This window comes from Rhipicephalus microplus, chromosome 1, assembly GCF_043290135.1.
Source record: "Rhipicephalus microplus isolate Deutch F79 chromosome 1, USDA_Rmic, whole genome shotgun sequence".
Classification (NCBI taxonomy): Eukaryota; Metazoa; Arthropoda; class Arachnida; order Ixodida; family Ixodidae; genus Rhipicephalus; species Rhipicephalus microplus.
In genome coordinates this window covers 96,736,887-96,763,874 of record NC_134700.1, presented here as the reverse complement: position 1 = coordinate 96,763,874, position 26,988 = coordinate 96,736,887, and the positions used below count along the sequence as shown (strand labels likewise).

Genomic DNA, 26,988 nt, shown 5'->3' with positions numbered 1-26,988 from the left:
CCACCCAGCGGACATTCCAAAGACTAAACGAGAGGTGGCCCACACACACTATACTACACACGGCTTGCGCTTCGGGTCCACTTCTCACCTTTAACTACCTCGAGTTCATGGTATATACTATAGTTCACTGTATTCATCACAGTAAATTTTTTTACACCCTTAAGGGTGTAAACTGGCTTGTCGCCAGAGGAACACCCTATGGGTGTTTTCAGATACACCCTACTGAAAGGGTGTTATGTGAACACCTTAGACGAAGGGTGTCGAGCAAAATGAAAATTGGGGTGTTGGGGTGTTTTGAACTGGAACACCCTTTTTCAAGGGTGTTGGAAAAGTGTGCACCCTCTGCTATATCGATAGGCGTGCGCTGCAGTGTTCCGCTTCAGGGCAGGGTGAAGTCAATATATATGTGCACGAATATCCATGGCTATATATCGACTTCCACAGAGCACTAACGGGTATGCACGGCACATGTATGCACGGCACATGCTAATATATATAGTACTCAAAGCAGTGTGCCTGTCTATTGCAGGATGCAGAGAATACACATATTTCAGCAACTTAATTTGCAGTTAAACCTGGCATGGCAAAATCAAGGTTCAGTCTTACCAAGTTAAAAATATTGTGCATATATAAAAACAACAGTGCTATGTAGATGCGCATCGCTCTCACTTTTAAAGAAATCTGTTTTTGATGCATTCTAGAAATAAATGACTAAATATCAAGAACAAGTACCACAAGGCAGTTTTTCTCTAAATTATTTACATTTATTGCAAAATTTTACACATGCTTCTTGCAATGTGCATTATATCATAATGGCCCACATAATCTAATCTGACCATAACCAAGGCAGTGTAATGTTATTTAGATTAGCAAACAAGCAGCAAAAACTATTGCACAATAGTTCTGTCTTGCAGGAATGTAATATGGTAATAACTAAAAAGTTCAATGACCATGGGTTATTTGACAGCATGTGTGCCCGGCTATGCAAAAGGAGAAACATGCACGACTTGTGAAGCAAATGCAAAATAAATTAATGCGGCACTAAAAACGGCAATAATAATCAATAAATTTTCAATCACTAATACAATCAAACATAAAAAATATGCAGTAAGGCAAATGTGCAAGAACATTACCATATGGCATTATCATATGACTACGTGGATTTTACGACAATGTTTAAGAACTTCGCAACAACAGATCTTGGTGTTGTCTTTTCGAGCTCAAGAAAAAATCTTTCGAGGACGACAAGGGTGTTGAACGCTTTACAAGCATATTGAACATTGAACAACCAGTTTGCACACATAATTGCGACAAGTCCTTCCTCTGCATTAGTCACTTGAAAACACTTTGTCTGGTCTACCATCAGCCAGAAAAACTCTGCATCTTCAAGGACGGCCCCATTATAAGATACACATGGCGTTGCTGGCATGTCGTCCTGTATAGGCGAAGTGAAAATGCATAAGACTTCACTGAGTGGCTTACTTCAAATTCTGTACAGTTTAAAAAACAGGTTTAGAGCACTTTAAAAGACACAACTTGTGTTTTAGCATTACAGATGTGATATCTATCATTAACAACAATTTCAATGTGTGCAGCGTAACTATGGTTTAACTGGGAGATTAAAACAATATAATGCATCTGACAAAATGAAGGGAACAATTGTAGTGTCACGAGCTCTCTAGGCAATCACAATGCAAAGCAATGAAAATTTATGCATCCATTCGACATACACAAACAAAAAGCTGGTATTCACTGCCCCTTAGCGTGCACAAAACTTGCCTCATTAGGGAATAGGGAAAGAAAGAAAGCCTCGTTCAAGAATTTTTTCAGACATATTTAGTTATTCTACATCAGCTAACAAAAATAACTGTGTTATACTTGAAAAATAAAAATTTCTTCTTCCTGGAAAAATAAAAACATTCCTTGACACATACAAAAAAAGAACAACAGCAGGAGAAGGTGATGTAGATTGTACCATATATTTTCATCCTTGTTTCATCTTGAAATTTATTTTTGCTTGCTGTAAAAATCTAATACAATGCAACTATAATGCTCATCACACTGTTATTCTATGTCTGTGTATTTAACCTGATACTCAGATTTTTTAAACCCAAGTATGGAGTGCATAAGGTTAAGGAGCACTCAAGAGTTTGAAAATGTCTCTTGTTTTGCAGACACAATAATGGTGGCGGAGGATAGCCTTGTGTAAATTTATTTAATGCACACTGCTTAAAAGCAAGACATGTCACAAAGCAAACAAAGCATAAAACACTCATCGCAATAGCTTAGAGCATGCAGCACTGGCTAACACTCCCAAGTTTAAGTGCACACATCCACCCCAATTAAGTGTACAGGAGGAAGGCTGGCACTGTAGCTCGACTGGCAGAGCATTATATGAGTTACTTGAAGGTTGCAGGCTGGGACCCCAGTGGCAACAAGTTGTATTCTTACCCAGTTAAATTTCTTCACTTTTATATAATTACAGCAATACAGTTAATAAACCACAGATGTACCCTACCTAGAAGTAAAAAAAAGCCAACGTACTCGCTGAAAGTCCATCATATAGGGGTAGTTCTTTTTCACATCACGAATCGTTTTCGTCGCAACGTCAGGAAGCCTCTTCCCAGCTGTCAAGGCCATTAACTTTTCCACGAGTTGCTCATCCGGCAATAGTTTTTTGGTTTCCAAAACAAGTCGATCTTCATGTTTGGCAATACTGTCATCATCTTCTGCTGTTAGATCTGTGATGCTCACACTCTGGAATTGGAATCAAATTGCAAGCTATTGATGAGACTATTCATGCAGCTTTTACAAATGGGTGGGATTTTCTGTGAGCACGGTATTAAACTATCCTCACCAGTTTCCCAGCTTTTTTCCTTTGAAGCTCAGTGGTGCCTCCTGTTTTCTTTTGGGCACCGAATTTCTGGCGACTTGCTAACACATCTTCATGATCATCCAGCTTCCTTCTTAGGTTTTTATACTTATTGCGGAGGGCTACTTTCCAGGAGTCCTGTCAATTCGGAAAATGAAGGTGCTCAATATATTCATGTACACAATGATACATGCATACCTGGCCTTTTCAATGAAAATCTTTTCATAATAAATACACAAACTAAAATTCAAGCACTATAAGCCCACTGATATCAGTGACTTTAAAACTGCTGGTAATGAAATGCACTTTTGATAAATATATCCAAAGCATTCACTAGTTGCAAAACATTCACAAAATGTCTAGCAGCACTGCTTATTTATTAAAAAGTATGTCTCACAGATAAATGGCTGCTGCAATACCGGACTAAAATTTAGTAGCACGCTCACTTATCCACTCGTCTGGTGATTTATATAGCTGCAGGACATTTGAGCCTTAGTATTGTGTATGCGGCCATATACAAGACCCCAACTTGTTGCTACTCATGACAGCGGCTGCGAATAAGAAAAGTGACCACTACCAATTACACCCTACAGCATATGAAGCTTAAGACTATAATGACCCCACGAGTCCCAGCTAATGAAGAACCCTCTTTTTCTCTTTTGTTTTCGATTTTACATATGAATCTGTGCACAATAGTCTTTGTAATTGTAAGCATCATACAGTGTCACTTCAATGCAAAATTAGATTTTCAAAATTGAACATATGTTTTATTAAAGTGAATGTTGTTATATCAATGCATTGTGAAACACTGAAAAAAATGTACCCAAAACTGCTTTTAAATGTGATTAAGGAGCTTTAAGGAACATTAGGGAGCAATGTGATTAAGCGTAAGTATCACATATCTTACAGCATAACAGTACTTACGTGCCCACTTCCAATTACATCTTTCAGCTGTGGATACTTGTCAAGGAGCAGGGTTGTCACCTTACTGTAGAAACAACGCGTTGGATACCTGCAAGACAGTTGAGCATCGCAGCTTAAGCTGTCACAACTTGAAGTTTAACAGGGCAGGACACTATATTTAAATGTGCACCTCTGTGTACTCACAGTGTGTACTTGGCCATTTCATTGTGCAGGATGTCAATGATTTGCCTGAATGTAGAAGGTGTTAGCAGCGGAGAGCTTATCACTTTTTCATGGAGGGCACCAAGGCTGGGCAGTTTAAAATTTATTCCATCATTATCCCCTGAGCCGAGTGGGCTGTAAAAAATGTATCATGATGCAAATTACCGCAAGAAAAATAACACTTCGGGTAATCTTTCTGCTCATGCACACGTTAAAAATAAAGCCAGAAATTAGCAGATATTTGGGCTGAATAAAACAAACAACAAGAAACCTGCAGTAAAAGCAACACAAACACACTCAGGCCAAAAGTGCTAGACAGCAGTTTATATATCAGCAGTTTAAAAGTTTATGAGTCATTCACAATAAAACATCTAGCTTGTCTGCTTGATTTATAGTGTTCTCAAGGCTATAGAAGCTGAAAAAGTGAGTTTGCAATAGATATTAACAGTCAAGTTGAATGTCATGGCTGGATTGTTATTGCAATGCTTTAAGTGTGCCTCACATCTATAAAAACAGCTCAAGTAGTTTTGATCAAGGGGGAAGATAAGAAGAACATGACTAGAACATGCATTTCTTACTGCATATTCATTGCACTTCTGCAATTCCTGAACGCACATGTGTAAGTGTAGCTCTAAAATCGCCATGGCTTTGAGAAGACTGCAAGTCATTAACCAATCAGTGTTCTTATCTTCTAATAATGCTTTTGATTAGAAAGTTATACAATTAAAAAATTACATTATTTGAAATATTTCAACAGAATATGACTTTGTAATAATACATGCCAAATGAACACAAATATTTATATAGCCACGAGTAATGTTGCAAAGTTTACGTAATAAGTTTTTCAAGTTTATTTAAAGGATTAAGCTATGATGACAAGATCAACACATAAGCACTAGTGTGACTGGTGAACAGCTGTTGTTACTGTCTAGAGAAATGGTGACGTACATTCGTGTCACAGCTCTCTAATTATACCAAACAGCTATCATTCCTTCACAAACATGTTAAATAACTGCAAATGAGGTACCCTCAAACAACACTGCATAATTCTTATGTAATGCTTATTGGTGATAATTTTCATTTCAAGTTGATCTTTTTCTAGTTTGTTGATGTATCATTCCGAATTGAATATATTCAATTCAACCTGGTTTTTATTACTCAGAACTGCTTCAATATGGTGAACTAATATTTGCACATCTCTACCCATAACTCATAGCTGTTCATACTGCAATTACAAATGATCCTAAAAAAGCCCTTACCGCTCGACAGGCTCAATGACAATGCTTGGTGTGTCTTGCTCACCAGTTTCAACAACAGCTTGTAATGTGCCCTGAAAGCAAGGGAACGAACAATAATGCAACTTTTACATGATACAAATAAGGGGAGGACAACCAGCACATTAACCATTTCACTACTGTCGATGAGCATGTATCTGTCATGAGACTTGGTAACGAAATGAGCCATGATGACTGCACTTTTTATCAGCAGACGTTAGTCTGCAATTGAACTTATTATAATAAGGCTATATACATGATACTTTTGTTCCCTGATGCCAGATGGCTACAACTGTTTATGTTGGGCTGTTTAGGTCTCGTTTTTCATTTTTGAGAAATCCCATATATTGGTTTCATTGAAGTCACTTTTAAGGTATTACTTTCATGCCAATAGTGAAGTAAACGAACCCCACTGAGTTGAAACAGTGGCACCATTTCAATAAAAAACAAATTATTAATATTTCCACAAACTCAGCAAAGAGGATATTTTTTGTTTCTTTCTTTTCATATGTTTGCAGAAGGGGCAAATAAATTTCTTATATCTGCAATCCATGGCCTCTCACAAGACTGAAGGCATTTGCTTGAGAACCATTTTTCAACCAGGAGGTCAGAAAATCGTAATCACTAATGCGTTAGTATACGCATTTCTGCAAACTGGCCTGGTTCTTGCAAAATACCTTCTGCCACCTTGCGGATCTCCAAAGAACTCATTTACAATACCTCATTGACATTTCAGAAAGCTAACAAGACCCGCATACAAGTGAAGATCCATACTATGGGCTATAAACAACATTTTTATGTCTCATTAGGCACCCTAATAAACTCCGCTGCACTCCATTGGCAGTGTTGTTCAATGGTACTTCGCTAGCTGTTGGTGAGTAGTGAGTAATAACATAGCAAGGGCAACTTAATAAGCTGTATTTCGTAAAGTTGCAGTCTTACGATAATTGAGAGCTCCATCTTTTATTACTTTGGTCAGTAAATGTACTAGATATTGCTTATAGCATGGAGATATTTAAATACACGCCAGTCTTTCACAACACATTCTAGAAACTGTAAACCTATTGCTATAGCTCACACTGCCATCATTTATTATATTACTGTAAGCCCTCGCGGGCAGTTTCAGGGGTGGGAATGCACAATATACAATATTGAGATACAATGCATAGCATAGAGGGCAGCGGCAAGTTGGTATTCATACATTGCAATGACGAGGTGGTAGGTATTTTACAATAATAACGGCAGAGCTGGTTTAAGCTTTTCATTGCACCTGGTAGTGCAAGCAAAAATCGGCATTTCCATGAACTGGTACACGCTCTCTCGTACTATTTATGCACTGTGCACAAGAAAACTGCAATGAAACTTTTCCCCTGTCTAAGAATAAACCTCTGGCGCAGACACTTTGCCATTTCTTTTTGCAGAGAAGTGAAATGTTTTTTTTAGCCTTTTTATATTTTCAGAACGGAAAATATCAGGACCACCCATCTTAGACAAATGATAAGCTGTCTACTTGGGTAGTTTAAGATGTTTGCAGACTTTTTACGACCAGATTCTGCTTTGGCGCACCATTCCATTTAAGTTTCACCATTTCCGCTCCACGGGTAATTTCGGTATTATGCTGTGCTTCGTGCCGGCCAGGTGCGATCACTTATGATTTCCCACTAGAACTTTGATATATACGGCACTAAAGCCCAAAATTAAAATGCTAATTGAACAGTTTTAAATTTGTCACGTGGTCGTCATTTTAGCTGCAGAAAGTTATTTTCGCTTCGCCATCGAGTTTGTGCGAAAACGACAGGAACCAGCGTATCATAGACTTTTTATTTTAAAAAAACTGCAATGGTTAAAAAAAGGCACCCTCCTAAAATTGCGTGAGTGCACGCAAGTTTGTGTCGCACGCAAAAAAAAAACATAACCAGGGCCTTGCATGCCAGCGTGCGAAAAGCGCAGATAATAAAACAATTTCTTCAATACAATTTTTTTTAATTTAAATAATACTTCAAATAAAATACTTCAAAATTTATTAATTCATTCCCTGCTATTCCACAACACCGATTTCACCCGCACCTTCCACGAAGAAACACTGCGCTTGACTCAAGTCCCCCTGCTTTGCTGCTCACAATCACACTTCCTCTTTCACCCACAGCATACGTGTCCCTAGCCGTAAGTAATATTCCAACAAAATGTACTCAAATCAACATAAGCCGGTAAAACTTAAAAAGCAGCTAGATCGTAACATCCGCAAAGGATTTGTACCATATTCGATAACTAATCTAGGGAAGAGCATCAGGCGTTAGGACTTAACATCGGACTTCTAGAATGACATCAGCTGATAACAAACTCAGACATTTCGTGCCGTTTTGCTCTCGCTGCCAAAAATCGCTCGCGCCAACAGTTGCAACTGATCATCAAAACTAAATAACTGATAATTTAAATATTTATAAAAGAGCATTAAATCTTAATAATATTAAACAATAAGAACGTAAAACTCAGAAAATTTACCTGTGACGATGAACATGACGGCGCTTCATTCCCGCTACTTTCTTGCTGTGCCATAAGAACGATTTTCGACATATCGGGTATGCTGTCTTCAGTAGCGAGGTCGACAAGTTCATTGAACAGAGGATCCATTACCTGCAAACCAACCCCGTATATTGTCAATGAACTGAAAAAGATGTATGAGGGTTTGTTCGCTACTGTATGTTCCTAGATCGCGAAGACACGGCTCAGCTGCCAGCACGCATGGCCTGTTGGAGACACGGCCTCCGGAATGCCTTGCACACACACACATACACACGCACACACACACACACACACACACGCGCGCGCGCGCGCGCGCATGCACGCACGCACGCGCACACAAACACGCACGCAGGTACGCATAGGCATCTTTACTCGAAATAAATTTTCGACTAATCCCCTCACTATGCAATTCTCCTCACGTACACTTGAGACAACTCCACAACTCGCATCATACACGCTATATATGTTAATTCAACAATACAAAACACTCGAGAGCGCTCCAACTTACAATACACTCTAGATCGACGAAAACACAGCTTTGCGTACGATAAGAACAAAAGTGACATTCTTGAAAATATTAAAGCAAGCGCCTCACTACGTTCTCATGCTTTATTTGTGCATTCTATGAAAAGTGGTGTGCGCTGCCAACCGTTCAAAATCAACGAACTTTGTTGAAGCGAGTGTAGTTCAGCCGCATGCTCAGCGAACTAAGTTCAAAAGTGCACGGCGAACTCGTTCGGCCACATCGCAGCCGATGTTATCTCGAGTATCAACACGTTTTTTTTTTTTTTTTGTTGTGGTGTGTGGGAGGGGTGAGTTAAATTACATCAAGGAGAGGTTAATGCGGTCAGAACGTGAACACAAGGCTTGCGACCATTGACAAGCCTTCAGTGAGGCCTAGCTACGATGTCGATACGCGAAACATGTAGTTGCCTTTCGACATACTGTCAATTCGGGCACGCGTACACATGTATGAGGCAGACAATAAAAACGCATGAGTTGTAAAATAATACAAAAACTTGCACGCTTAGTTTTCCTCTTAGCAACACTGTTTCGGAAAACCGGACCCCACTAACAATAGTACAGAAGCGCACATCCCCAGCCTTTAAATACAAAACTACGCAAACTCGCAGCAAAAAAAAAAAAAGAAAAACGGGCCTCAGCTTTCAACGACGATTAAAAGCACTTATCGCTCTCAACAAATACACAGTTGAACAAATAAGCAGTCACTTACCTGAAATTTGCTGCAAGACAGTTGAACTTGCGACCCAAGGACAGGACATGTGGCAATCGCATGTTTGAGGGCGACCACGGAACCTTCTTCCAAGTGGTACGTCCGCTTTATCTGAATGTGCGGTACAGTCAGCAGACAACGGATCGGCGGCATCTCGGATGACGCAGCGCACAAAATTGACGTTCCAAAGTCCTCAGCGCGAGTGAAGAAAATGCACGCCAAATACTATTCAAACGCTTCAGCACTCTGCGAACGGCGCAGATAGTCACGTTTTCAAAGGCGCAGTTATCAAAATGGCGCGCACTCACGAGTACTGACGGAGGAGTGAAAGCTTGCGGGTGTGGAAAGAGATGCCGAGAAAGTGCGGAAGCATCACACCTTCTATATGCAATGGTATCTCCCTCCGCGCTCGCTTCTCTACGTTGAATTTGAGGGGGCGGAGAGGGACAGGGGGTAAACCATGCTTACATGGACACGACCTCTATGACGCGTTTGCTGCTGGAGTCGTCACTTGCAAGCGAACGTAACCTTCCAAAGACGCTGCCACTCTTTCTCTCTCGTCTCCTTACATCTTTCATCCCCTCTTCCCGAAGGCGCTGTGCCCTGCCACGGCCGCCGGAGAAAGAAGTAAAAACGAAGGGCCAGCAGCCGTCGTCGTGCTAACAGCGCTCCCGAAAGGAAGTGGTAATGGCGGCGTCTCCTTCTTGATCAAGCACATCCTATATTCGAGTAGCGCGTGAGAACGCCGTGCGCTCGTCGTGGCTGTTGAATTTGAGCCTTTTGAACTTTCCGAAATGTCGTTTGAGTGTCGTTTGTAGAAAAATTATTTCAAAAGTACCTCTCCTTCTTTCGATACCAAATTTGTTCCACATGTAAATATAAAAATATATACACACATGTTGAACCTTTGCGAGAGTGTGTTCATTTTTTGTGCATTTTCTTGATTGTTCTTGTACAGTTTTCTGCGAAGCATAAAGTGTATATCATGATCTTTTCATATGAAAATAAAGATATTACAAAAAATAACGTTGTGACAATGGCTTTATAAAGGATTTCCTTGTTTGTGTGGTGTCGATGACACCATAATCTTAAAAAATGCAGTACAACATACACTTTGCTCCACTCAAGTCTTTTTAATATGTAAGCATGGATGCATTTAATACTCGTGCCACACGGGCAGAAAAAATGGCATTTATCTCCTATAATGCTTTCAGATTGAAGGCCATTCGCGTGGTGCCACATCACGGATGAACGAAATCGCAATCGCCCAAATGCCGTTCGTCCTCTAATGTCATCGCCAGGACTCATTTGATTGAGAAATATAAAACGACATTTGATTCGACTAGAAGGAAACTTTTCGCGTATCTTATTTACACCAATCACTCAAACAACTGCTTAAAACTTCTCTTCAGCTGGTATATATGCAATGTAAAATAAATGCGCCAGGCGCCATTTCCTTTTTATGCTGTGGATCTGACTATAGCTTTGGCTTAAGTTGCCATGGTTGGTTGCAACGTCGTGAAACAAACTAATGAACGAAAGCTAACGGCAGTGTAATATGCTTATTTATTCTTTCAATTATCATTGGATGTGTATGAAGCTTGTAAACGCTTGTTTATTTTTTATTGCTATATATACTCACCCAATGCTCACTAGGAAGGTGGTGCGATCGAAATCATCAAGTCAAATGTCATTCGCTTTGGACATAACAGCAACGCCGAGAAAAAATGTCATTCGGGAACTGAGTGCACGTGTCTTCGCTATATATACCGAATGTCATTTTCTGTGCCCGTGTGGCACGGGTACACCCTTAAGTCCTTCCCTTAACACCCTTCATCTTGTTCAACAACACCCTTTTTGTCTGTACACCCTTCTTGTAGGGTGTTCCGAAAGAAAAAAGGGTGTGAAATTTTGAAAAAAGGGTGTAAATTGCGATAACACCCTTTTTACACCTATAAGGGTGTAAAAAATTTTACTGTGATGGCACTGCGGCCGAACGCTCGCTAAACCTTTCGAAAACCAAGGAGGTTACGCCCAGCGAGTATGACGTAGCAAACTTTTTCAGTCAGATAGTGCTCAATGTACATGCCAATGGCTGCTAATGGGAAATGAGAGGTGGAGAATTAGGTTTTTACTTTCTTACGGCTTGCGCTTCGTATCTACTTCCCATTTTTAACCACCTCGAGTTCATTCATGGTATATACAAGTTCATTGTATTCATGGCACTGCGGCTCAACGCTCGCTAAACCTTTCTAAAGCTAAGGAGGTTACACCCAGCGAGTCTAACGTAGCAACCTTTTCTTGTCAGATAGTGCTCAATGTACATCCAATGGCTGCTAATGGTTATCGCAGCCTGCGCGTTAACTAAAAGCCAAATGCTCCTGTCTCTCATTCCCCATTAGCAGCCATTGACATGTACATTGAGCACTATTTTTTATTGTTCAACAACGCACACAAGAAGTCTCTCCCCGGCACCACCATCGAGGTCAAAATGTTATACTTGTTACATACTAAATACTAAAGAGTGTGCAATGTAAGTCGAAAGTACAGTCACTAGACAGGACACTGGCAAGCCATCTCACGAGACGTAAAATCTCGGCAAGAGACGCCAAACCATGAAAGCCTGAAATGCAATCGACAAAATAGAGCTCGTGAAGCATTCGAAGTTAATCTATAGACGTAAGGTAGCCGACAGCAGAAGGCATAGCATGGATTGAATCGAGCAGGCTGTAAAAAGCGGCAGACGAATAAAAACTGCGAAGGCCACCTTGTGCATAGGCGCTAATCGGATGTATGCGTTAAGGGAAAAAAGGCAATGTCATGACCAATATCGATAAGATAGTTGAGATGGCGGAGGAGTTCTACAGAGAGCTGTACAGAAGCCAAAATAACCAGGATGATATCGTGAGAAACAATAATAGTCCAGAGGAACTCGACATCCTACACCAGTAACGATAGAAGCAGGGAGGAAAGCCCAAGAAGGAATGCAAAGAGGCAAAGTCGCTGGTGATGATAAGGTAACAACGGACCTCTTGAAAGATGGCAGAGAAATAGTGTTAGAAAAATTAGCCACCATACATATGAAGTGTCTCTTGACGGGAAGGGTACTGGAATATTGGAAGAAAGCCAACATCATCTCAATTTATAAGAAAGGAGACGTCAAGGACTTCAAACATTGCAGACCAATAAGCTTACTGTCCATTATCTCCGAACTATTTTAAAAATGATAGCTAATAAAATCAGAGTGACATTCGAGTTCAATCAACCAAATGACCAAGCAGAATTTGGTGCAGCTACTCCACAATAGACCATATTCATACTATAAATCAGGTGATGGAATGCAGCCAATCTCTGTATATTGCCTTCGTAGATTACGAGAATGTGTTTAATTCAGTCAAGACATCAAAAGTGATGCAGGCACTACAGAATCAGGGCATTGATGAACCCTACATAAACATACTGGAAGATATCTACAGTGGATCTGATGCCATCATAGTTCTCCATAAACAAAGCGACAGATCCCCCCCCCCCCTATAAAATAGAAGGGTGTAAGGAACGGAGACACGATCGCTTCAATGCTTTTCACCGTCTGTATAAGGGGTGTTTTCAGGGCCCTAGATTAGCAAGAGTTAGGGATAGGTGTTAAAGAAGAGTATCTTAGTACCTGCGATTCGCTGATGGCATTGTCTTCATGAGTAACTCAGGGGACGAATTAGAGCTGATGATTACTGATCTAGACACGCAAAGCAGAAGAGTATAGGTGTGAAAATTAATATGCATAAGACTAACTCAATGTGCAACAATCTCGGCAGAAAACAGTGCTTTTCGATAAGTGGAAAGATGGAAGTTGTAAAGAAATATGCCTACTTAGGACATGTATAAACGGTGGAGCCAAATCATGAGAGTGAAATAACTAGAATATTAAAGATGAGGTGGATCACATGCGGCAAGCATTCTTAAATAATGACTGCGAATTTGCCACTTACTTCAAGAGGAATTGATATAAAAGCTGCATCTTGCCAGTGCTTACTTACGGAGCAGAATTCTGGAGGCATAGAAAGAGGGTTCTGCTTAAATTGAGGGCGACGCAGCGAGCGATGGAAAGGAAAATGGCAGGCGTAACCATAAGAGACAAGAAAAGAGCAGAGCGGGTCAAGGAACAAACTGGGGTTAAGGATAACATAGTTGAAATCAAGAAGAAGAAATGGACATGTGCCAAGACCGTAGCTGGGAATAATGCTGGGAATAATTATAGTAACCGAAAAGTGCACTGTTCTTTCACTAGCACGATCTAAATTCAGTAATTTAGATACTGTCAGGTATCGGTGCTTGTCAGCCTAAATTTATATGTTATAAGCAAAATTTTTTTCACTACACAGACATTGTTTTGTGCGTAAAATGTTGACATAAGTGGAATTTCGTGAAAATGAGGGATGGTCACCAGGACCTCGAGTTTGTTCTTATATGAACCTACCCTGCTTCTTTTTCTTTGTTCTTTTCATGCTTATGTGCTTGCATGCTTAATAGTGCGCCCGTGCGTGCGTGTTTGGATGTTTTGTGTGTGTGTGTGTGTGGTGTGTGTGTTTCTTGGTTTCTTCAATACCATGACACATACCCGCTTAATAGGGTCGAAGTGTAGGAGTGGTATCGGCCACGACTTCGTATCTAAATATTTAGATGACATTGCTAAAGAAAAGAGAGCTGCACTAACAGACAGATACCAAAGAAGAAAATATGACGGCATATGCGCCCACAGAAGTGTGTCTACTCGTATCCATACACTTACATGGACACTGACGCACATATTTTTGCTGAAATTCTTTAGATGATAATTGATAAAATTCTTATTCTTGGCGTCATATTTCCTTTAATTTCACAATCTTTCCACCAGAATCAGTGGCCCGTCGCTGTAAGAACCCTTGAAATAAGTGCCAGAAAAAACCACGACGCAAGAAGGTAAACGATACCCGATGAGCGCTAAATTTCACTTCTAAGCATCTTATCGCATCGATATTAATTAATAAATAATCGCGGGAGAACTCGCGACGTGGAAGGTGAAAGCAGCATGCAATCACGTTCCCTCTCCACCAAAATTGCTTCCCTCCCCCTGCACAGTCACCGGCTGCTAGCAGCAGACTGGAGCGGCCCAATCTTGGAGCGCGCTATCAGCATGCCAGCCGCGAGCGTAATGAGCTATCGACCATCCTACTTTCCCGCTCCGCTTTAGACTCGTGAGGAAGAGCGCGCTTGCAGAAGGAAGCCCCAATAACGAATCCGCGCGTCGGTGACGCGGTGCGCCCGGTTCGGACAGCAGAGAAAGCTTGCTTTCTTTCGAGGCAGATATCAAGCTTCTTTTCCTTCATTCGCGCACGACATCTTCCTTCGGCACGGAAAGGAAGAAGCCGAGAAGTGCAAGCAGGGAATGGTTAAGCGTGAGATAAGCAGGATAAGTGAACATACCCGTTGAAATAGCATCATTCTACTATGTAAACTAGTCGTTGTTGTTTGCACAGGTAGCACTGTTGTGTTATGTGAATGGGTGGATAGTGCGAATATTGGCCTTAACTTTATTCCCGTTGAGCAGACTGCCCCCTACCTTCTCGGTGTGCTGCAGTATCTTACAAAAGAACGTATGAGACATTTTTTCCTTCACACACACACTGACACATGCCATGTGAGTGCGTGTGAACATTTTCGCCATGTTTAACATTAGTTTATTCCTTGTGTTAAAGCATGCCTGATACGAAAGCCATAGGGAGAGCGCCGGTGCCTGTAATATCAAAATCAATAAGTTCACTTTATGAATATGAAAATAAAACAAAAGAAGCTCTTGCGTAAGAGCAAAGTCGGAAGTCGCAAGACTAGTGCAGCCGTCGGTGACCGGAACTTGTTCCGACGCTGAAAATTCAGCCCGTGGCTCCTTATACAAACACGACGCATGGTCGCCCTGACAGCGTCAGGCGCTCGTAAACACGCACATGCGCACCCTGCGATCGTCTTTCCTGTCGTCGCACCCCGTGGCGCCATCAGAGGACCTTCGAGGCAGGGACGATCAGACGCACCACATCAGCGGCAGCATCTATCTCGCCGTGCTGCCGCGTTTGCCCGGGTCGTGCCGAGGGTGGCAGTGAAGGAGAGGTGATGGCGCATAATGCGGCCAATCGGGCCCCCAATTTGGCCATCAGCGGCCGGGCCTCGATGCGACGGCCTCGCGAGGGGGGTCCGCCATGGGAGGCCCTCCTTCTTCCCGACCGTCTTTCCATCCCGTGTGTGCCCTCCGAATGGCCGGCGCGCGCCGGGCGCGGACAGGCCGATATTGCCGGAGCCTTGGCGCCGTGATGGATCGCCGCAAGGCCGGCTGCGCCCCTCACCCTCCGTAGATCTCGCCCGCTTGTTTCTTCCGCCGCCTCGGCTGCTCGGAGATCAGCGGAGCGTGGACATTGCGGCGCCGAGTAGACAAGACGATGCGCCCCCGCGACCTTTGCGGCGGTGGTCGTCCAGCGGCGCTTGTACGCACGCACTGTAAGAAGCGTGCGTGCCTCTTTGATGTAGTGCGTGAAGCCTTTTCTGGTTTTCAGCCTACCCTGGCGTGAGTGAGGCCACCCCGCACGCTGCTGCAGTCGAAGGCGGCTGCATCGCCAACTCCCAAGTAGTCGGTGGCTATTGTGACGGTGTGCGTATACCGCTACGGAAACGAGATGCCAAGCCGCCTCCAGTCTGAACGCTCGGCATGCTGCCATTATTTCCTCGTTGTTTTTTCCCCTTCTCTCCATTTTATTTCGCCGCTGACGCTCTGCCTCATGCGGCACGGTATCTTGTCACGGTCTGTGCGCCCCTCGCGAGAAAGATTGGCGTTTTCCGCGTTGCTATACTTTGATCGCGGGACGAAAATACGGCGGCGCGCGGGAATCGGAGGGAATCAAGAGCGGCGCCACACCGGCTGGTTACACGAGATCGATTCCCACCATGCCGAAGCAGCGATGACCCACCTCGGTCACGTTGGGAGGCCTCGCTCGCTACACACGACAACGACGTGCGGAGGCAAAACTACTTCCGGGGTTCCGGAAGAGGCAGCCAAATGCTTCAAGATACGTGCGAAAAAGGGCAACGGTGGAGTGCACGGTCGCTTCCACTTGCGTGTAGCATTCACTAGCTCTACGAGTAGGCGTTTCAGAATCGCCCCGCCAAGTGGTGTCACGCACCTACTGTTCATTCAAATCTGTCCCTACTGTGCACAATCATGGTACGATTGTTGCACCTCAAATACAGATAAAATAAAGGTGAATAAACATACACCTGATCTCGGCTATAATGCTGTTTTGTGAAGCGCTTTCCATGGACTAACACATTAAAGAATCACCGTAAATACGAACATTCCGAAACGCTCTATTCATTATTCCCTGATATGCGTGCCTTCGAAAATCGCATATGGAGCTGCGGCCTCCTGTCCCACCACGTAAAACCACAGTTAACCCTCGCTCCTTCTCACTACTAATTCCACTCACCTGATTAATACATTCAATTGTTCTCATCGCGCAGAACTCCGTAGGAGACGAGAAGCGGCGTGGTCTGATTACTCTCGCGCAAGTACAAGAGTCAGTCACCTCCATGTTAAGCAGAGGGGGCTTGTATGAGGCGCTAAGGCAGAAATTATAAAACAAACCAACAAGAAAGCTTAAGCAAACATATAGCGACGAGCTCATAAACGACACCATCCGCCGATCTCGGGGTTCACTGCGGCGACGATTAGCGGCTCGTTCGCCCGCTTGTTTGCTGCTCCCGAAGAACATTTCACAGTCGGCCGACCCGCCGAGAGGCCGCTTCGCGTCGCACTATTATTAATGGTTGTTTGCCGTCGATAGGCCCGAACAACGGGGCCTGCAACACGCCCGGGCCGACGATCTCATTTGCATCGCGTTTAGCATCCAACGGCAGCGCCACGGGGTGGTGGAAGCAGCAACAACATCACTACCCTTGCTACGCCGGAGGAAAAACTCCGAAACTCACTATGGCCTTCATTTGGACCTTGTTTGCTTAGCGTGCCATTCTCAACATATTTTTAAAGCGGCTTACAAGCTGCTTTAAGCTGCTGTGCTGTACCAAATTCCCGAATTAACTTAATGATAAATTTAATACTGTGACGAAGGAACGCGTTTATTTACAGGAAATGGTTGAGATCGGTACAGCTCAGAGCCAGAAAACCGGCGACCGAGCTGCTCGTGAGCCAGACCGCTTCCACCTCTTCCTCTTCATGCGCCCATCGAGGTGTGTCATTTCCCCCGTTCGCAGACGATGCCCACTGGGCGAGTCAATAGGAAGGTTGGTGGTGATATGGCTTGAGGCGCGCGACGTGTGTCAGCTGTGTCTTGCTAGAGCGCCGACCATTGCTTGTGACGCCGGAGATGACGTATGTGACGTCACTGAGACGGTCAATGACTACAAATGGTCCGGAGTAGTGGGCCAGAAACTTTTGGCATAAACCACGTTTGCGGACAGGTGTCCACAACCACACCAGGTCACCCTTTGTGTAGGCAACGGAGTGATGGTGGGCGTCGTACCGGGTCTTGGAGCGCTGTTGAGATGCAATGGTTCGAAGGCGTGCGACGCGACGGGCTTCTTCAGCGCGGCATAGTGACTCGGCAACCGATGTTTCCACATCTAACGTAAAAGGCAGAATGGTGTCGAGGCAACTGCGGGGGGAGCGGGCGTAGAGCAGGAAAAAGGGCGCGTACCCTGTTGTCTCGTGTTTCGCGGTGTTGTAGGCGTATGTGATATAGGGCAGTACTTCGTCCCAGTTTTTGTGCTTGGCATCAACATAAATTGACAACATGTTCGTTAGCGTCCTGTTGGTCCGCTCTACGAGGCCATTCGTCTGGGGGTGATACGGGGTTGCGTGGCGGAATTGGCTGGCAGACAGGCGTAGGATCTCTTCAACGACGTCAGCGACGAACTGACGTCCCCGGTCGCTAATGACGACTCGTGGAGGGCCATGACGGAGAATGATATGCCGAAGCATAAACTGCGACACGTGAAAGGCTGTTGCAGTAGGTATAGCCGCAGTTTCTGCGTAGCGCGTCAGGTGGTCGACGCACACGATGACCCATCGATTGGCACTGGCTGAACGCGGAAACGGACCTAGAAGGTCGACACCAACAATCTCGAAGGGAGAGCTAGGAGGTGGTACGGGATGGAGAAGTCCGGGTGATGTAGTCGTGGGACGCTTGTGACGTTGACATTGTTCGCAACCCGCTACGTATTTTTCTGTGTCGCGTCGCATCTTGGGCCAGTAAAACCTTTGCTGGATGCGATGAAACGTTCTGGCGAAGCCCATGTGCCCACTGGTTGCGTTGTCATGGCAGAACCGAAAAATTTGGGGACGTAGAGTGCGTGGAACTACCAGAAGCAGACGGGCGCCTTGGCCAGAATAATTCTTCTTGTAAAGGACGGCGTCATGGACTACAAAAGAGCTTGAACTGGCCGGGTCATTCGCGGAGGCAAACAGGTGATCTAAGCAATGATCCTCGTGCTGTGCTGTCCGGAAAGCCGCGATGTCAGGAAAATGAGAGTCAATAGCTGTGATAAAATCGTCAAAATTATCAGCTTCACACTCGGTCGTTGGTAGAGGAAGCCGTGACAGGCAGTCAGCGTCTGCGTGGCGATTACCGCTCTTGTAGCGGACCGTGAAGTCAAATTCTTGTAACCGTATGGCCCATCGCGCAAGTCGACCAGATGGATCACGTAGGCTCACCAACCAGCAAAGAGAGTGATGATCTGTGATAACTGAGAAACGACGACCGTAGATGTAGGGGCGAAACTTGTGTACGGCGAAAACGACGGCGAGGCACTCCAATTCGGTAACCGTATAATTACGCTCTGCCTTGCTCAGGGACCGGCTTGCATAGGCGACGACGTGTTCAGCATTGTTGTGTCGTTGAATAAGCACCGCGCCGAGACCAACTCCACTGGCATCGGTGTGGATTTCCGTGGAAGCAGAGGGATCGAAGTGGCATAGTATTGGCCCGGAAGTGAGAGCGAACTTTAGTTGCTTAAACGCTGACTCACAATTTGGTGTCCAGTGGAAAGGGACGTCCTTGCGCAGCAAGTCAGTCAGTGGCTGGGCCTTTTCAGCAAAATTAGGTACAAAGCGGCGAAAATAAGAGCATAGGCCCAGAAAGCTTCGTAGCTCGCGGATAGACTGTGGCTGCTTAAACTCGCTGACGGCGTCCACTTTCTGCGGGTCCGGTCTAACACCAGCTTTGTCCACAAGGTGTCCTAAAACCAGTGTTTGCCGTTCACCGAAACGACATTTTTTTGAGTTCAGTGTCAAGGCGGCTTTCTCCAAACATGTTAGAACAACGTCAAGGCGATGATTATGTTCTTCAAAAGTTCGTCCAAAAATAACCACATCGTCCAGGTAACATAAACAAATTTCCCATTTAAGGCCTCTCAAGACGGTATCCATATAGCGTTCAAATGTTGCCGGAGCATTACACAAGCCGAACGGCATAACATTAAATTCAAATAGACCGTCTGGCGTTACAAAAGCCGTCTTCTCTTTATCAACTGGATCCATGGGAATCTGCCAATACCCGGATCGCAAGTCTACCGAAGAAAAGTAGGAAGCTGAATGAAGGCAGTCAATTACGTCATCAATGCGGGGGAGGGGGTACACGTCCTTCTTGGTTATAGAATTGAGACGCCGATAATCAACACAGAACCTCCAGGACCCGTCTTTTTTCTTTACCAAAATAACAGGCGCAGCCCACGGACTTGACGATTCTTGAATTACACCAGTGGCTAGCATCTCGCCAACTTGTTCAGCAATAACTTTGCGTTCGGACACGGACACGCGATAGGGCTTTTGTCGGAGAGGATGAGCAGAGCCAGTATCGATCTTGTGACGAGCGCGCGTGGTCGGTATCTGAGCCCTAGGCACCTTCCGTGCAAAATCAAATACTTTAGCATGTCTCGCCAGCAGTGCAACCAGGTCTTTGCGCTTCTGTGAGGAAATGGACTTGCTAACCATTTTTGAAAATTCAGCTTCCATACCAGAAGTTTCCGGACCCGCCCTTTCAAGATCGCTTAAAGCTCCAATGCAGGTGCTGCTCTGCTTTTCGAACAGGGCAAGGCGCATACCAGCCGGTAGTACAACCGACTCGGGTGAGCTGTTTATCACCCATAATTGAGCCGTCTCGTCTGCGAGAGATACAATGCATCGTGGTACAAAGATGTTTTTCTTGAGACAAGCTACAGGCAACGGCTCAATCACTATGTCACGTGAATTCAAACTCGAGTTGGTTTCCGAAGTGGTCACTTGTACGCTGGCCGTGGACCACGCTGGCAGAAGTACATCTTTAGCTACAGTGAGGTTACCTTTCTCACAATCAGGCTGCTGGGCGAGAGTAGACAACAGAACCTCACCTGCTCCACAATCCACGGTCGCACGACACTCTCGCAAAAAGTCTATGCCAAGTATAACGTCATGCGTTGATTGAGCCAGTACTGTGAATTCCGCCTTGAACGTTTTACCGGCAACACTAACAGACGCAGTGCAGACGCCGACAGGACGCAAGAATGCGCCGCTCACTGCCCGAAATGTGGCAGGTTTGTCCCAGTGAAACATAACTTTACGGCCTAGTCGTTGCTTAAAAACTAAACTCATCACGGAAACACTTGCGCCAGTGTCTATCAATGCCATCGTGGGAACGTCGTCAACAAGTACCTGAACCTTATTCTGAAGCATAGAAACTGGTGGAGGCATTCTTTGATGAAAATCGGTACGTCCAGCGACCTCACCTCCGTCGGCCGCGCTGGCTAGTTTCCCGGTGGCGGAGACGACATTCGTGACCGGCGCCGTGGAGATGGTGACCGAGGTGGACGGGTGGTGGGCGGCGTTAAGCTGCGCACAGATCCGGGCGAATCACTCCGGTTGATCGGCTGGTAGGCGTGCCGCTCGTCAGTTGGGTTGGGGGGCCAGTAGGTGTAGTCAGGCCGTTGGCTTCGTTGTGCAAACGTCGCGGATCTCTGAGGGAATGTCGAACGTGGATTACGTCGCATTGGGCAAAATCGGGCGATATGTCCACGAACACCGCACTGGTAGCAGACGGGCCGTTCACGGGGCATAGGGAACGTCGCTGGATGTTGAGGGTACGCGGCGCTCTGTTCCCACTGAGACGCAAAAGGAGGTGGATGGCTGTTGTAGCCGTAACGACTGTGGGGAGCATAAGGCGGCTCTACATAAGAAGACGCCGGTGGTGGAGCCCTTAGCTGAGGGCCGCGGTTGGAATAGCTGCGCTCCTCGAAACTCGTAGCATTGATACTTGTGGACGGTGTATCGCACGGTGGTTCTCGGGCGTTCAAGGGCGCGTAAAGGTGACGACGAAGTTCCTCACGTACAATGAGGCGAATCGTTAACGAAAGGTCGGTAGGCACGGAGTCTTGGCACACATCGACAGTGGCGACGGTCGTAACATTGGCAAGGCGTCCGAACTTCGTAGTGATGCGGCGAGTCTTCAGGGCCTCAAACGTTCGGCAGTGCCCAATCACATCGGCCACAGACTCAAGACTCTCCTTGCCGATAAGGAAGTGGTAGACGTCTTCCGCAATTCCTTTGAGAATGTGGCCCACCTTGTCCTCTTCCGTCATGTTGGTGTCCACACATTTGCACAGTTTCAGTACCTCCTCAATGTAGGTTCTGCATGTCTCACCACAAGCTTGAGCTCTCTGCGACAACATTTGCTCTGCACGTTTCTTCTTCGTCGCAGGGTCGCCAAAGCACTTCTTGATCTCCTCCATAAACTGGTCCCATGTTGTCAAGGTGTCTTCGTGATTCTCGAACCACACTAAAGCACTGCCATCGAGAAATAGACCCACGTGGGACAACTGGCTGGCCGCATTCCAGCCATTGGCTCGGCTCACCCGTTGATAGTGGCTGAGCCATTCTTCAACGTCATCGCCAGGTTTTCCTGTAAATGTGCGTGGCTCTCGGTAGTGGAAAGACGGCGCCCTCGCGACCGGCTGCTGGATGTCTCCGTCCAAGTTCATATCTTGAGGTAGTGGTGGCAAGCCCGCTAGTCGACGGCTGCGGCGAAGCTCGTGCTCTTGCGGTTCCGTCGTTAGTAGACGGCTGCTCTCCGGTCTCGCTTGACAGTAGCTGGCTTACCCAGCACCTTCCACCACAACTGTGACGAAGGAACGCGTTTATTTACAGGAAATGGTTGAGATCGGTACAGCTCAGAGCCAGAAAACCGGCGACCGAGCTGCTCGTGAGCCAGACCGCTTCCACCTCTTCCTCTTCATGCGCCCATCGAGGTGTGTCAATACTAATTATTCTGGAATATGAACAGAAAAATCTGCCTCCAACTACTGAGCCGCATTAAATAATTTCCCGATTGAAATATGGTGACAGGTGAAGCTGTGTTTTTGTTATCTATCTCGAACTGTATATATATTACACCTTGTCTGACTTCGTAGCTAAATGATAATATCCCTAAATGCCGTCAAACAAGTAAACTTGAATTTAAAGCCCTAAGGATTACAAGTATGTAATTACATAATCGCCAAGCACAATGTAATATCCCCAGTACAACACCACTTATTGGCATCGTAAACCAACTTAGGAAGCAAAAAATCAACGTCATCGCCGAAGCACGGGCTCGAATGAGGGATGCTACGTCAGTGACACGGCCATGATCTTACTAAATCAAATATTGCCTCTACCGGACATAAAGCGTACTTTTAAAGACGAGTGTTGCTTTGGATACTTTAACGCACAAAATTTTGGTCTGTCTGAGATGTTTCAGCCGCCTGACAAAGTTTAAGCACTTGCTGAACTCAGCCATTTTGATCTGGCCGCTGCGAAAATACTTGAGAACGTTTTCGATCAAAAAGGAAATGTTGTTCGCGTCAGCCATTATACAGGGCATTTCAGGTGCCTAGCAACGAATGTTGCAAAGAAAGCATATCTGAGATGCAACATCAATACGTAAGTACATTATAGGCAGTGTGCTCCTTTTGTATAAATTACATGAATACGTAATTCTAAAAAAAACCTAGAGTTTCTTACGCTGTGCTCAAAATAAGATGCTATGCACGAAATGAGGCCGCGAGAAGACTATCACTTTTTCGCTGCATTTGCAGCGAAAAACGGATATACGCGGCCAAGTTTTTTTTTTTTTTTACATAGACAGAGGTATACAGTGAGCAGACGAGAACAGAAGAGAATCAGACATGCAGCCCAAACACAGAATATCAACTGAAATGGCCAGTATAGCGGCCTTCGACAGGTTGTCCGTTCAACAGATCCCCGTACGTGCCACAGTAGAACAATGAAGTAAGCCTATACCCCATGCATCCCCTTCTCTGCCCCCAGCGCTAGCACGGCATATTGTATTCTGTAACTCCGAGAAACAAGAAATACCATCTGCACAGCCACGCTGATTTAACCTGTACAGAGATTTTAAAGCGGGTACTATGGTCTGTATGTCTGTTTGTCTGTCTGACACGATTCACCCACCAGGCCAAAGTTTAAGCACTTGCTGAATGCCCAGTCATTTTGCCCAGGTGGCTACGTTCATACTTGTCGACATTGTCGATCAAAAGGCAATAATTGTGGGCATCTGAGGCGCAACATTTATGCGCAAGTATTACACGGTGTGCTCCTTCACTAGGAAATAAATAGATACGCAATTCTAAAGATGCTGTTGTTATTTACGGTGCGCTGAAAATGTGAAGCTATGCAAAAAAAAAAAAAGGCCGGCAGAAGACTATCGTCTGGTGACGATATTTTCAGCGAAGCAGAGAGATGCGCAGCCAATTTTTTTTCTTTGTCATGTCATGTAAAGTTTTTGTGGTCTTTCGTTCTCACCGTGTTCAATTAGCTAGCCCATTCTTAGATTGTTCTATAGAATTGAGGTGCAATTCTGTGATCACCCTTGTCTTTGTTTTGAAGATGTTGGTTGTAACGCGATTCTTGCTGCCACTCAGGAGTGATACAAATCTCGTGAAAATTCACATTTTCTCTATATACATCACCGATGCACAGAAATGCTTTCCAACTCTAATCGACCACACGAGGCATAGTCGCTTTCTGTGGAGGCGTAATCTACTTCAATATTCTCGCCATCCCTCATCATTCCACAATGTGGCGAAGGCAGTTTATTGTTCCGAGTGCGTCTCGCCTGCGTGAACACCTATATGTCATGATGATGCCACGCATGCACATGCGTGAGTTGATTACGGATGTAATTACCCGATTTTGTGATTTGGTATTTCTAGTTCCCTCTTTCATTCCTCCACTGAAGTGTAGAAAACCAACGGCTTTTCAAAATTGAGATAACTGCTTTGCTCCGTTCTGCATGCTCTGCGGGCGCACTTTTATGAAGATAAAGAAACGGACGAGATAACGACACTCTCTTTCTGTGTTTTATAAAGCATTGGTTTCCCCTTACTGTTATATATATCTCCTCTAATTCTATTTTCAGTTACTGGAAAATTCTCTCGTAAAACTGATCTAGTGTTCTGAAATGCACGCCAAATGCCATATTTTTATACCACTAATTTTATTTTAAAAATTCAAAACATATTCACGGAGTGAATGATGATGAGCGCGGTGAAGCTTCAGAGGGTTTTACCAGTAAACCGTGAATCTTCCGTCCACTGGCCGCGTCCGTCTGCCAGCCTGTTTGTCTGCCTGTCTGTCTGTCTGTCTGTCTGTCTGTCTGTCTGTCTGTCTGTCTGTCTGTCTGTCTGTCTGTCTCTCTGTCTGTCTGTCTGTCTGTCTGTCTGTCTGTCTGTCTGTCTGTCTGTCTGTCTGTCTGTCTGTCTGATTTCGCCTGCCTGTCTGTCTGTCTGTCTCCCTGCGCCTGCCTGCCTACCTGCCTGCACCTGCCTACCTGCCTGCACCTGCCAACCTGCTTGCCTGCCTGCACCTGCCTGCGCCTGCCTGGCCAGCTGCCTGCACCTGCCTGCCTGCGCCTGCCTGCCTGTCTGCCTGCCTGTCTGTCTGTCTGCCTGCCTGCCTACGTCTGCCTGCCTGAACCTGCCTGCCTGCCTGTCTGTCTGTCTGTCTGTCTGTCTGCCTGCCTGCCTGCCTGCCTGCCTGCACCTGCCTGCGCCTGCCTGCTTGCCTGCCTGTCTGTCTGCCTGCCTGCCAGCCTGCCTGCCTGCCTGCCTGCCTACCTGCGCCTGCCTGCCTACCTGCCCGCGCCTGCCTACCTGCCTGCCTACCTGCCTGTCTGTCTGTCTGCCTGCGCCTGCCTGCCTGTCTGCCTGCCTGCCTGTCTGTCTGTCTGCCTGCCTACCTGAGCCTGCCTGCCTGTCTGTCTGTCTGTCTGCCTGCCTACCTGCGCCTGCCTGCCTGCCTGTCTGCCTGTCTGTCTGTCTGTCTGTCTGTCTGTCTGTCTGTCTGTCTGTCTGTCTGTCTGTCTGTCTGCCTGCCTGCCTGAACCTGCCTGTCTGTCTGTCTGTCTGTCTGCCTGCCTGCCTGCCTGTTTGCTTGCCTGCCTGCCTGCCTGCCTGCCTGCCTGTCTGCTTGCCTGCCTGTCTGCCTGCCTGCCTGCCTGCCTGCCTGCCTGCCTGTCTGTCTGTCTGCCTGCCTACCTGTGCCTGCCTTCCTGCCTACCTGTGCCTGCCTGTCTGTCTGTCTGTCTGTCTGTCTGTCTGTCTGCCTGCCTGCCTGCCTACGCCTGCCTGCCTGAACCTGCCTGCCCACCTGTCTGTCTGTCTGTCTGTCTGTCTGTCTGTCTGTCTGTCTGTCTGTCTGTCTGTCTGTCTGTCTGCCTGCCTGCCTGCCTGCCTGCGCCTGCCTGAATGCCTGCCTGCCTGCCTGCTGTCTGTCTGTCGGTCTGTCTGTCTGTCCATCTGTCCGTCTGTCCGTCTGTCTGTCGGTCCGTCTGTCCGTTTGTCCGTCCATACGTCCACTCGTCCGTATACGGACGGGCAGACATACAGACATATATGTCTGTATGCCTGCCCGTTCGTCCGTGCATCCATCAAGTGAACGCTGCAAACACCGCCATCTCACATTTACTAATCATATATTCATCATGTACAAGTTACAAGTATCGCCATCCAGCGGACATTCCAAGGACTAAACTAGATGTGGCTATCTACTACTACTGCATACATTGAGGACGCGCGAGCCACGGCTTCAGCCCTAAGCATTGGCCGCGTATCTGCGTCCTTCATAGCAAATGTCGTCGAAAGACCAAAGTCTTCTGCCCGCCGAGTGGTCATTTCTGTTTTGCCTTGCCTCAGACAGCGGTGCTGCTATATTGAATCGGCTGCATCTGGCTGGCGTTGATAAAATAGAGGAAGCACTGCTTGAGATATAGACGCCATCTGACAGTGCAGCCAGGAAACATTATCTTGTGTAGAACACATGTGGCCACTGCCAGGTGGCAGCACCATATCTTCAGCCCAGCTCTTTTTCGTGCACAGTGACGCATTTTCAGTGCAGTGTAAGAAGCACTAGGGTCTTTAATATTACGTATCTATGTATTGTCTAGTGAAGGAACACACCACCTAATACTTATGTATTTATGTTGTGTCTCATATATGCGTAATATTTGCTATTTGACCGGCATTGTTCACAAGTGTCAACGCAGCCAGTAGTTCTAGAACGCAGCCAGCAAGTGCTTAAACTTTGGCAGGGTGGCTGAATCAGGTAACAGACAGACAGACATACAGACAGACAGGCAGACAGGCAGGTCAAAATTTGTGCGTTCAAGTATCCCAAGAAAGACTACCGTCTTTCGTACGTTTAACTCCGCACGTGCCTGTGGCATCGCTCACTCCAGATAACATATCTGAAAAGCCCGACTTCAGTCTTGGTGGTGCTCCCACATCAGAGAATAGCGTTTGCGGGTGGTAGGCAGTAGTTGTCAGCTTCGGGCCAGGACCAGCCATTCAGCTCCCCTGTGGCACTTTTTCAAGATAGTATCTCTAGTGTGCGCCACTAT

General features: G+C 45.7%; 2 protein-coding genes across 2 annotated transcripts; both read right to left on the bottom strand.

Moving 5' to 3' along the window:
• Positions 1 to 742: 742 nt before the first annotated feature.
• On the bottom strand, positions 743 to 9,499 carry LOC142794020 (uncharacterized). The gene is made up of 3 exons (XM_075885847.1): positions 9,029 to 9,499; positions 7,774 to 7,905; positions 743 to 1,435 (listed from the first exon to the last, which is right to left on the bottom strand). Exons 1-3 carry the CDS (start codon positions 9,179 to 9,181, stop codon positions 1,154 to 1,156), a joined length of 567 nt encoding a protein of 188 aa, XP_075741962.1. The 5' UTR covers positions 9,182 to 9,499; the 3' UTR covers positions 743 to 1,153.
• On the bottom strand, positions 2,282 to 4,082 carry LOC142793877 (sterile alpha motif domain-containing protein 3-like). The gene is made up of 3 exons (XM_075885825.1): positions 3,980 to 4,082; positions 3,797 to 3,884; positions 2,282 to 3,010 (listed from the first exon to the last, which is right to left on the bottom strand). The coding sequence occupies exons 1-3, from the start codon at positions 3,994 to 3,996 to the stop codon at positions 2,843 to 2,845; spliced, it is 273 nt and encodes a 90-aa protein (XP_075741940.1). The 5' UTR covers positions 3,997 to 4,082; the 3' UTR covers positions 2,282 to 2,842.
• Positions 9,500 to 26,988: the final 17,489 nt, after the last annotated feature.

Excerpts from the sequence above, each read along its gene's own strand:
- LOC142793877 (XM_075885825.1), bottom strand. Across the intron at positions 3,011-3,796 it reads ATGTAATTGGAAGTGGGCAC|GACTCCTGGAAAGTAGCCCT; the intron begins GTAAGTACTGTT and ends CCGAATTGACAG.
- LOC142794020 (XM_075885847.1), bottom strand. The coding sequence starts at position 9,181 with ATGCCGCCGATCCGTTGTCTGCTGACTGTACCGCACATTCAGATAAAG. Across the intron at positions 7,906-9,028 it reads TGTCTTGCAGCAAATTTCAG|GTAATGGATCCTCTGTTCAA; the intron begins GTAAGTGACTGC and ends GTTGGTTTGCAG. Across the intron at positions 1,436-7,773 it reads CGTCATGTTCATCGTCACAG|GACGACATGCCAGCAACGCC; the intron begins GTAAATTTTCTG and ends TCGCCTATACAG.